Source organism: Muntiacus reevesi, chromosome 13, assembly GCF_963930625.1.
Source record: "Muntiacus reevesi chromosome 13, mMunRee1.1, whole genome shotgun sequence".
Classification (NCBI taxonomy): Eukaryota; Metazoa; Chordata; class Mammalia; order Artiodactyla; family Cervidae; genus Muntiacus; species Muntiacus reevesi.
In genome coordinates, this window is record NC_089261.1 from 55,106,919 (window position 1) to 55,119,196 (window position 12,278).

General features: G+C 38.4%; 1 protein-coding gene across 3 annotated transcripts in view; it reads right to left on the minus strand.

Annotated features, from left to right (window-relative positions):
• The window catches only part of INPP4B (inositol polyphosphate-4-phosphatase type II B), an 838,347-nt gene that overhangs the window by 82,562 nt on the left and 743,507 nt on the right, over positions 1-12,278 (minus strand). For all 3 annotated transcript variants that reach the window (XM_065904252.1, XM_065904253.1, XM_065904254.1), the window contains 3 exons: positions 7,990-8,162; positions 6,632-6,755; positions 5,450-5,567 (listed from right to left, as the gene is read on the minus strand). In XM_065904252.1, the coding sequence (XP_065760324.1) occupies positions 5,450-5,567; positions 6,632-6,755; positions 7,990-8,162 (415 nt within the window). The remainder of the gene's footprint in view (positions 1-5,449; positions 5,568-6,631; positions 6,756-7,989; positions 8,163-12,278) is intronic.

A 12,278-nucleotide genomic window follows, 5' to 3' on the forward strand; every position in this document is an offset into this window, starting at 1 on the left:
AAGAGCTTCGGTATTTGTTTTCTTGATTTTAATTATTTTAAGACCAAGTCTCAATGATAAGAAAAGCAATTAAATGATGGATTTTCAATATAGTGAAACTAATGAACAAAATCATTTATAACATTTTTAGCATAGCCTAATTGTTATTATTGATGAACCTCCTGTTTGCGATGGCCTGATGGAAATGCAATAGTTTTATTATTCAAGATGTAACCTTGGTGGTTCCTGATCATTTCTCTACATTATCATGGGAACATTTTTTTCATTGGAAATTTCCATTAAAAATTACTCTTAATATTTAGTGTTGAAGATTTAAATTAGGATTCACAAAATAAGGTCAAGAAGAATAGCTGCTTATATATTCTGAAACATATCTTTTGATCCAGTATGAACTGAGAAAAGAAATGTCAAGCTTCACCTGGAATTAAGGAAAGTCCATGTGTTTCCTGAACTATACAGCGTGCTAGTGTTGTAATACGTATATGGTGTAAGGAAGAACAGGACAATTAGCGGGTCTCCGTGAAAATCTTCTCAGTTTCTCTAGTATAATAACACTGATGCTTACTCTGAATCTTTGACTGCCAGACTTTTTCACCTCAGCTTTGAATGAGAGAACTGGGAAATACCATCCATCCAGCAAGCAGGGATGTTAGCACCACCCTCAGATGAATGGACACTTCATTTTTCTTTTAAAAATTGCTTTCAGTGTCCTTTACAATAGACTAATAGATGGCTAATATTTACTTATTTCAAAACTTTCTGGAATATGAGAAGATTCAATGGGTAAAGTCTGCTCTGCATTTAAAGATTGCTCTGAAGGTGAAACATTATACACTTCATGATAGCTTTTTAAAAAACTGAAGTATAGTTGATTTACAATGTTGTGTTAGTTTCAGATGTATAGCAAAGTGATACAGTTATATGCACACACATCTTTTCAGATTCTTTTCCATTATAGGTTATTATAAAATACTGAATATAGTTCATTGTGCTATTAAGTAGGTCCTTGTTTATTTTAAACATAATAGTGGTAACTGCTAATCCCACACTCCTAATTTATCCCCCCATTCTCCTTTGGTGTGGTAGCCATTCCCTTCCCCAGGGGATCTTCCCAACCCAGGGATCAAACCTGAGTCTCCTGCGTTTTAGGCAGATTATTTATTATTTGAGCCACTAGGGAAACCCCAAGAATACTGGAGTGGGAAGCCACTTGCCCTGGTGGCTTCCACCAGGTAAAGAATGGTAAAGAATCTGCCTGAAATTCAGGAGACACAGCTTCAATTCCTGTGTCGGAAAGATCGCCTAGAGAAGGGAATGGCTACTCACTCCAGTATTCTTGCCTAGAGAACTCCACGGACAGAGGAGCCTGGTGGGCTACAGTCCACAGGGTCACAAAGAGCCGGACATGACTGAGCTACTAGCACTTTCACTTCCCCTTCAGTAACCATGTCTGATAAATACATTTGTATTATTTTTTTGATCCTGCATATAGTGATATCATATGATACTTGTCTCTGTATGACTTGTTTCACTTAGTATGATAACCTCTAGGTGTATCTATGCTGCTGCTGCTGCTGCTAAGTCGCTTCAGTCGTGTCTGACTCCGTGTGACCCCATAGACAGCAGCCCACCAGGCTCCCCCGTCCCTGGGATTCTCCAGGCAAGAACACTGGAGTGGGTTGCCATTTCCTTCTCCCATGCAGGAAAGTGAAAAGTGAAAGTGAAGCTGCTCAGTCGTGTCCGACTCTTAGTGACCCCCTGGACTGTAGCCCACCAGGCTCCTCCGTCCATGGGATTTTCCAGGCAAGAGTACTGGAGTGGGGTGGCATTGCCTTCTCCGTATGCTGCTGCAAATGGCATTATTTTATTCTTTTTTATGGCTGAGTCATATTCCATTTTGTACATATGTGTGTATATATGTATATACACACACACCTCAATCTTCTTTATCCATTCATCTGTCAGTGGGCATGTAATTTGCTTCCATGTCTTGGTTATTGTAAATAGTGCTGCTATGAACATTGGGGTGTATGAATCCTTTTGAATTACAGTTTTTATTTTTCCCAGGAGTGGGATTGTTGGATCATATGATAACTTTTAGTTTTTAAGAAACCATCATACTATTTTCCAATTAACATTCCCACCAACAGGGTAGGAGGGTTCCCATTTCACCACAAACCTCTCCAGTGTTTACTATTTTTAGTTTTTGATGATGACCATTCTGACTGGTGTGAGGTGATACCTCTTGGTAGTTTTGATTTGCATTTCTCTAATAATTAGCAATTATGGTGAAGGACAGGGAAGCCTGGCATGCTGCAGCCCATGGGGTCACAAAGAGTTGGACACAACTGAGCGACTAAACCAAAAAATAATTAGCAAAGTTGAACATCTTTTCATGTGCCTGTCGGCCAAATGTATGTCTTGTTTGGAGAAATGTCTGTTTAGGTCTATTGCACATTTTTTTTGATCAGGTTGTTTGTGTTTTATATTGAGCTGTATAAGCTGTTTGCATATTTTGGAAATTAATCCCCTGTCAGTTGCATCATTTTCTCCCATCCCATAGGTAGTCTTTTTGTTTTGTTTATGGTTTCCTTTGCTGAGTAAAGACTTTTGAGTTTAATTAGGTCCCATTTGTTTATTTTTGCTTTTATTTCCATTGCACTCAGAGACAGATCCAAAAAAACATTGCTGCGATTTATGTCGGAGTGTTCTGCTGATGTTCTGTCACTCCATTAAAATATAATTGACATAAGCTCATTGTTTTAAGTATATGATTCAGAGTTTTAGCAAATTTATAGAGTTGTGCAACCATGACCATAATTCACTTTCAGAACATTTCTACTGCCTTAAAAAAAATACTTTGTTTGCATTCAAACCCCAACTCCATAGCCAGCCCCAGCAAACAACTGATCTATTTCTATGTCTCTGCAGATTTTACTTTTCTACATATTTCATATAAAGAGAATCATACAATGTATAGTCTTTTGGGTCTGGCTTGCCTCATTTAGCATCATTGTTAGGTCACGTGTGTCAGAGCACGTGTCAGTAGCATGCTGAACAGTGTTCTGTTGTTTAGGTATACTACATTTTGTGCATTCAAATTGATGAACACTTCATTACTTCATGATTTTGGCTACCTGTATTCTGAAACACGCTACTAGTTTTGTTTGGACATTTCCTCCTGGGTATAAACTGATGAGTCATGTAGCAATTTTATGTTCACTCTTTAAGCAACTGCCAAATTGTTTCCAAAGTGACAAAACCATCAATCATGAATGAGGATTCCAGATCCGTGAATATGGACTGTCTTTTCATTTATTGGATCTTATTAATTTCTCCAAGCATTATCTTGTGTGTTCTGTTTCCAATTCTTCATGAAAATTGCTCAGTCTTGTCAGACTTTGCAACCCCATGGACTATACAGTCCATGCAATTCTCCAGGCTAGAATACTGGATTGGGGTAGCCTTTCCCTTCTCCAGGGGATCTTCCCGACCCAGAGATCGAACCCAGGTCTCCTGCATTGCAGGCAGATTCTTTACCAGCTGAGCCACAAGAGAAGCCCAAGAATACTGGAGTGGGTGGCCTATCCCTTCTCCAGGGGATCTTCCCGACCCAGGAATCTGGGGTCTCCTGCATCGCAGGCGGATTCTTTACCAACTAAGCTATCAGGTGTGGTGTGCATGCTCAGTTGTATCTGACTCCCCGAAATCCCATGGACCACAACCCACCAGGCTCCCCTGTCCATGGGATTTTTCCAGGCAAGAATACTGGAGTGGGTTGCCATTTCTTAGAGTGCTTTATTAAATTTAGTCTGATGTAGTTATTCTATTTGATGCTATCGTGAATGGTTATCTAGTCACTACTGTTTCTAACAACTTTTCAAGAGTGCGCTTTATTCTTTTTCTTCTCTGGTCCAAACCAAGTCAGCCCCCTCTGGCAGGAGACTGCCGGAGTTTATGGCCTGCTTTGCCCTCATAAAACTGTGCTGACAGAGGTGAGGAAGATGGGAGCAACTCGGCAAAAACTTGAGGAAGATGGGAGCAACTCGGCAAAAACGCCACACACTCCTACTGCCTTATCCAATGTACACCAGTTTTTCACGAATAAGTACTTCTAAATTTGTGCACAAATTTAGTCCTTAGTTGTAAGATGGTTGCTTTAGAAAATTCTGTCCAATTATAATGCCGCTTTCTGGAGAAAAATTTTGCCAAGCTGCTCACTTTGCCATTCCAGTTTCATTCCCATCCATATGATAGCTTTTGAATTTAGATACAGTCTAAACTCCCTCAGTTCTTTAAACGCCCTCAGGAAAAAACATCTGCACTCTGCCTATAGCAAATGACCTGGTAAGCTTCCGTTATAAAGTGTGATAAAAGTATCAGTTTCTCACTTTTGATAATAATCTTCATAGTAATACAAGGTGGCACTGTTTTCTAGGCATGTGTATGAGCAATTTTATTCCTTTTTCTTCCAATGAATGGCAAATTAAGCATTAGGCTGCAGTTGAGATATTTAGTTTTAAAGGGATGTGTTTTTACTTTATATATAAGAAACAGTTACCTTTCAATCAACCATGGATTTCTGGGCATTCTTTACACAAAATTTTAAATAATTATATGTTTATTATACAAAGAAAACAAGTTTAGTTTGAATTTTTATATTTTATACCTAAGTCTCTTCATCTCTCTCTGGCACAAAAAGGGCTCTCTTTAGAAAATTCATTTTTTTTTTTAACTCTGATCTGAGAAAGCTTCAAATTTCAAATATCTTCATGCAGCATTTAAAAGTGCTAATGCCAGAATGGTTAAAATTTCGAGGACTTCTGACTGAAATAATTTATCCATAGGATGTAATTCTTCTATTGGAGGTCTATTCTACACACCATCATTTTTCTTAATTATTTGATATTTTGCCCATCATACCTTCAAAGCTATTTATTTAAAACTGTTCTTGGAAATCTCAGTCTGACAGTGAATTGTCAAAAATAATTAAGAAAAATGGTGGCATGTGCCCCTGACATAGGAATACATCTTTTCTAAAATGCTGCTGCTTTTAACAGAATTTAATACCAAGTCATCTCAAGAATTATGACACTATTAACTAAATGATTCCAGCAAAAATAAAAATATCCAGAGCTTTAGACTAGATAGTTATAAAAAGAAAAATGTTTTTCTCATGCTTGCTATTACTTTAAATTCCTCACATTTCACCGGGGAGCATTATCCTATTTATTTCACTATAGTGCAATTTACAAACATCCATGAGACTTCTAAGAGTTTTTCAGTATCTTCCTCTGTCATGTCACCTACATTTATTTCTCATTCAAAAAAGGAAAAGAGAACAAAAGAAACATTTTCAAGCCAAATCTCAATTCTCCTTGGCTCTGTTGTCAGGGGTTAGTAAGAAACATCTAACAAAACTTGGTCTTTAGGAAATGGCACCACTTACCGCCTTCCTGTTATAACTGGCAAGACATCATTGGATGTGGCTTCGATTATTTTAAATGCGACTTTTTTCAAATCCGAAATACCAACGGCCATGTCCTCGAGCATTCCAATTTCCTCACCTAAGCAAGGGCAAAGGAACCTAGTTACAAACATACTATTTGAAGAGAATGTCTCTTTGTACTCCGCCTCCCTGCTAGAATTTGTTCTAACAATTTAGTGAATGAGTTCCTGAATGCAGTGAATCCATTCGAAGGACATTTGCCTCAGTCTGAAGGTTTTCAACAGTGAAATCAGAATCGTTTCAATAGACTCCAGCTGTCCATATGCCCTTTGAAGGAAGGAAGGAGGTATACCTTTGCTGGAAGGCTAGAGAGAAGCTTTAATTTTTTGATGACACAAAGTATCATGCAAATCTTTCTCCCTTGGCAGGACTGACATTTGATTTCTAGAAAATAGAGCTGGTTGCATTGAAGATCACTGACCTAAGCTCGTGCTAGTTTTATATTTAATACACTGAGAAAATAAAGCCTAACGAGGAGGTAATTAAATAAGAATCTGTCCTGTGCAAAAGAAATATAACGTGAGCCACATACAAAATTTTAAATATCCTAGAAGTCAGATTTTTAGAGTAAAATTTTAAAGGTGAAATTAGCTTTAGTACTGTTTTCCTTTAGCTCAATATATCCCAAACAGCATTGCAGCTGTAAATCAATATACAATGATTAATTACTCATTAATTATTAATATAAAACTGTTTTCTACTAGTCTTTGAAATCTGGTGGGCATGTCGAGGATTTATTGATCTGGACTAGATATGTTTCAAGGGCTCAAATGCCACACCAACCTATGTATTGAACAGGGCAGTTCCAGACATTAGAGACTTGGGACTTTAAAAATCCAGTCATTGAAACTAGGTTAGCAAAAGCTTTTTATATTTAAAAAGCCAGATGGCTGCTCAGGACTCCACTGTGAAGTAATCTATAATTCCATTTTCAAAACATAATGAGGGTAAAAGCACAGTGACAAGGAGAATGAATATAAAGAATTGAAAGTTATATTCTTTCTCTAATGCTTGATGCAAGAAAGGTTGACCTCTTATTTTTATGTTTAACTGAAGAATCTACGGATCACATAACTTTATGAATAGGGATATTATTTTAACATGGACTAAAGCAATACTCACTATATGTACTCAGCAGTCCTTCATATTGTACTATCAATCCCACCGTGTGAAGCTGCTCAAGGAAGCCAGGGTCATACAGACTTGTGTGCAATTTGATGATAAAACCACAAACCAATCCAGCAAGCTAAAAAAAGAAAAGAAAAACACTGAAGAAATTCCTGGGGTCAGTGAGCTTTAATTTAAAAATATTTAAGACTTTGAGACATCACAGACTTAATTAGAAATTTCCAAGCATGTGTAACAAAATTGTAACTATTTATATATCCATTTTGAAACCATGGATGTATAAACCCATGCTCTAGGTCAGTTTGGGAAAGGCAGCACTGTGAAAGGGGAAAGATCAGGCAGTAAACTCATAAAAAGTCACTTAACACTTCCAAAACGTTCTCAAATATTTTTGCACACCAAGAATAGAGATAATAGTTCTCATTCCACAGAGTTGTGGAGATCTGTATAAGGCAGAGCAAAGTGCCTGACACTCCGCTCCATTTACTACTGGGTCATCCATGAAATTGGAGGGGACAAGGGATATTTTGGTTAAATTATTCCTTTATCTGGATGGTTTACAAAGACAAGTTTCCATCTCTTTCCCTCCAGGTGTGTGTCTATAAAACTCAATCAAGGCGGAGCAGGCAGGAGGGGAGTGGGAGCACGGCTACTGTGACGGAGGCCAACCTCGTGGCCATGGGCTAGGGTTGGGTGTCGGCAAAGGTGATACTGCCATCCTTCCATCCAAGACTATGGCCTGGCAAACTTCTATATAAAGGACAAAAACAAACAACAACAACAACAACAAAACCCCAGACTATTATAAGGCCCTGTCCAGAATTCACGAGGGAGCTGTAGAAATAAGGGGTTGCAAACAGATCCCTTTTGCCAGTCCTGGCTGCTATCTGCATGGTGCATGGTGCATGGTGCAGAGATCCCAGGAATAATATGAGGACAGGACAAGGGTCTCTTTCCCTCAAAGACTCTGTGCCCTATGAAACAACGGACATTTCAGAGACATGGCCACCTTTTTGCAGAAATAAATATTTAAGGTCTCCCACACTGTTTCTATTCAGCTAGGTATCTGTTATGAATAAGAAAAGCTGGGTATCAATACCTTAAGAAAAGGATTCCCTTAAAGAGCAAACTACTGGACTTTCCTGGTGGTCCAATGATTAAGATTCCAAGCTTCCAGTGCAGGGAGCATGGGTTCAATCCCTGGTCAGGGAACCAGGATCCCACAGGCCAGGCGGTATGGCCAAAAAAATAAAAGTAAAAGCAGACTATAGTGAGAAGATCTCTTTCCTCACTGAGGATACTATTTGACAGCCCATCAGTGTGCTGGGCTCACAAGAACAAGAGGCACCTACCGCTTGGCTGAAGACGATGTCTCTTCTCAACGTCAGCATCAAACACTGGGGCAGGCTGTAGGCGAGCTCCTGCAGGAGAACGAACGTCAGGGACTGCTTAGCTCGATTCACCACTTCTCCCATGCAGTCCTTCAGGGCGAGGATGAGGGGATACAGCTGCTCATACCAGTCCTCTGCGGGGCGGACGGAGCACAAGAACAGTGGGATAGACAGATTAAGGAAGATCTGGGAGGATAGAACCAATTTATTTACTTTCAGCGACGTTCTACACATTACTTAGAAATTACAAAGATAAGAGATTTCCAATCCCAAACTCTCCTCTGAACTCCCGATGTCTATAACCAGCCACCCATTGGATCTCTCCACTTGGATGTATCTCATTTATAGAAGAATTCCTCTCCTCTCTGCTCATCTCTAACCTGTGCATTGTCTGGATCTTGGTGGATGGTGCCACCAAGCTCTTCCCCTGCTGGAAACATGTTTTCCTGGACTCCTTCTATAGTCTTCATATACTGGGTCATGAAATTAGTTCTACCACCATAATAGGGCTTTTCTGTGGCTCAGATGGTAAAGAATCTGCCTGCAATGCAGGAGACCCAGGTGCTATCTCTGGGTCAAGAAGTTCCCCCAGAGAAGGGAATGGCTACCGCCTCCAGTATTCTCGCCTAGAGAATTCCATGGACAGAGGAGCCTGGTGAACTACAGTCTAGGGGCTTCAAAGACCCATCAAACACTCATCTTCCTTTTGCCCTCTCCCATTATCAGTTACCCATTTCCCACGGACCACTTCCTATCCTGCTCCATAAGTGACCCCTCTTCCTCCAGGCATACCCTTCTCCAATCTTTTCTCAACAGAGTTGCTACAGGGATCTTTCTAATCAGTTTGAACTCCACCACTCACTCTTTCATTTCCTTACTATTTTAAGGACACCAAAGCATTCAGAAAAAGTCCAAAGCATGACAGACCCTGCATTATCTGATCTCGACCGACGTGTCCAGTCTCATCTCTCAGAACTTTTTCATTTGTAGCTTTGAGTCCCAGGGGAGCTGAACAGACACATTTCCCCACATCTGTTCTGCTCTCTCATCTCAGTGTCTCTGCAAATCCTATCTGCAATCCTGAAGCATTCTTCCTGTGCTTATCTTCCTGACAAATACTTTTATCTTCTCTGCAGACTCAATTCAGGGTTTCTCTCTTCCAGGAAGTGTTCTTGATTTCTCCCCTAAATCCCCTCCTCATTTACTAAAATTTGGGTCAGGTTCGCTTTCTTTATGTTCACAGCTCCTTGCCCGTACTCTTCTGCAAGAAAGTGAACTCACTGAGGGTAAGAAATTTCTGTTTTACTCACTGGCTCTCCAGATTGCAGCATATCAAATATTCAATTTTTAATTAAATGAGTAAAGTTGGAATAAATTGAACAAAAGTCTTTTAACATATAGGCATGAATGAGAAAATCAAGTTTTTGACAGTATTTGGAATCTGAATAGCTTTTCTTCAAGTCAGGATACAAAACTGAAACCATCTGTGCTTTCTGTATGCCTAGAAATTTAACATGTTTCAGTTATATAATTATGACTTTGGCATGTGATATAGAAACAAGTTATATTCTATTTCAGTCTATTTGAAAATCAAACCTTGACAAATGTCAAATATTATAAATTCCAGACTGTGTGCTATTCCATTAATATATAAATTGACAGTGGTATGACAAATACAAATACGACTGAAAAGAAATGAGTGTATGCTGAAAGTTAACTATGAATCAAGATCTGAAGTGATACAATCTTCTCAGTTTACAGAGTGAGTAATGTGAATGGTCAATAACCAGTTAAGACCTTGAAAGAGTTATAGGTAGTGATGAAAAGAATCATAATCACTATCGCACCCTATCTACTGTCACTAACTTGTTTTATGTTCTATAATAGATTACATGAAATAAACCAAAATGGTTGAAAGGATAATTAATGGCCCCAACTTAATAAAAAGAGGTGCTCTTGTTAATACTCTATGTAAATGCATATGTGAAGTTGTAATACAAAATACATTAGGAACATTAGGAGTTATTATTTTAAAATATTGTAGAATTAAGTGTCATGACAGGAATAAAAAACACTAGAGAAAAGATAATTCAATGAAGCCCTGTTAAATCTGTAATCATTTAATAAAGGACTCATTTGTGGGCAGCTTAGGATAAAATATGAACAGTGGTTCAGTTGAAATAGGCACCAGGTAACCATTGATTTTTATGTCATTAGTAGACATAAAAGGGCAGATGGAGGTACATCAGACTTATTTTCAGAGTAAAAGACACATCAAGAGACATCAAGAAGGAACACTCAACATTCATATTGTTTTCATAGTTACATTGTCTTACCTTTCACTCTCCTATTTGATTATTGTTCTCAATATGAACAGACACATACACGTGGAAAACAAATATCTCAATAAATCGACCCAGATGTATATCTTAAAAGATAAGAGACTGAAACCAATTTTGCTTTGTGTTTAGCTCTGCAAAAATGAATTTCTACTGAAGAATTCTCCAACGTAAAATAAAGTCTGTGTGCAGTAGATGGTGCTGCTTTATCAGCCTGAAGTAAAACTGCATGGTCACTTACTCCATTCTGTAACTGATTTACACTCTTTTACACATTTGCAAAGTTCCCAAATAGCAGGTATATGTTGTCTGGGCACCCTGCATCCTATTCTGTGTCAAGTGATCAATAACCTCGCCAAAAGTGTGATAAGCTCTTTCTATCAGAAAGTGGAAAATTAACTTATTTTTTCCCCCCTTGGAAGATACTAGCTCAAATTAAACAGAGCTGATGGCTTTTCTTAAAGATCTTTAAAAGGAGAATCTTCACAGATTTCTTCATCAGCATAATTTCATCACTTCTAAACCTATATTCACTCTAATTTAACCATTTGATTCCTAATCAGAAATGCAATGAGATTAAAAAAGAAAGAGATCACCTGATCTAGTCCTACTGGAATAAAACTGAGGACCTGGAAAAATAAACAAACACACTGAAATTCTACGTCTAGAAGTGCTCTTAGGTATTTGACACTAACCACTTTCCAGTGTCTTTGCTTACTTTAATTATATATACTTTTTATGACTAAAATTTAAGGAAAAGGACAATATAAGAAAACAATGATGAATAAGAAAATGACAAGTTGGTGAGCAAGGTAGAATGTCTTAAAGATAGCAGTAAGCTTCCTATCAAGAAGTACGAGAAAGCTAAAAGTACTTTTTTTTTTTTTCTAGAAAAGAAGCAATTTAAGTTTAGCAGATAAAGGTAAACCTCACTGGCAAATGCAAATTGCCATGACTTCAGGTTTTGTTCCCTGTTAATATTCACTCAGTGTAAATCTCAGGTTCTGAAATAAACACAATGGTGTGTGACAGGGCAGAGACAGGCTGAAGGAGTCAGTTCATAAAGGGCGTTTTTGCTTCAATGAGCATTCCAAATCACTCTGAGAAAGGCACAGCAAATGCTTGTGTTTTTCCTGAAAAATATTTTTGGGGTACAACCAAAAAAGTATCAGGTCCTGACAATCCTGAGATCACTGTGACATCATCCCTCACGGCTTCCTGTCTCCCACCATTTCACAATTTACGTGGGGCTTGTTTTGTCCCGATGGGAAAGTCATTTTCTGGGATGGATGAAGATGGAGTTCATTCTGCATTTTCTAGTTCAAGTAAGAAATCTTGAAATGAGATTCAGACTTATCTTTAAACAACTAAAAGTGGTGCCTATTGTGTATGAGGGAACCTTCTGAGGCACACTAAATTATTTATGTCTTCATGTGAATGGTCTTACATGGGTGTATATAATACGCAAAAATTCATTAAGCTGTTTACTTAAGATGTACATACTTTTCAGTATCTGTTATAGCTCAATAAAAGGCTTAAAAAATAAAAGAATCTTGAAATGCACACATCCATGCTTCTGAGTTTAGCTTCCTCATGTTTCAACGGAGATTTTTACATACACACATATACACATACACACCTACGATAAACCCAGAGACGCCAGGTAGCTAAGGGCTTGCCAACACGTAGCCACTGCGCCTACACCTCTCCCAGAAGCTAACTGGCCCAGCAGGCACTTAAGTGCCCACATCATTGATTCTCTCCCCTGGGCTCCTTTTAGTGACAGAGGAAAATATGAAGAGAATGTTTTAGTATCTCTATAAAAACTTGCTGAAACTCCTTAACCCTGAGACCAACAAGCAGAATCTTTCCTCAGGAAAGCATAAAATGTGTGTGGCTTAGCTGAGCTTT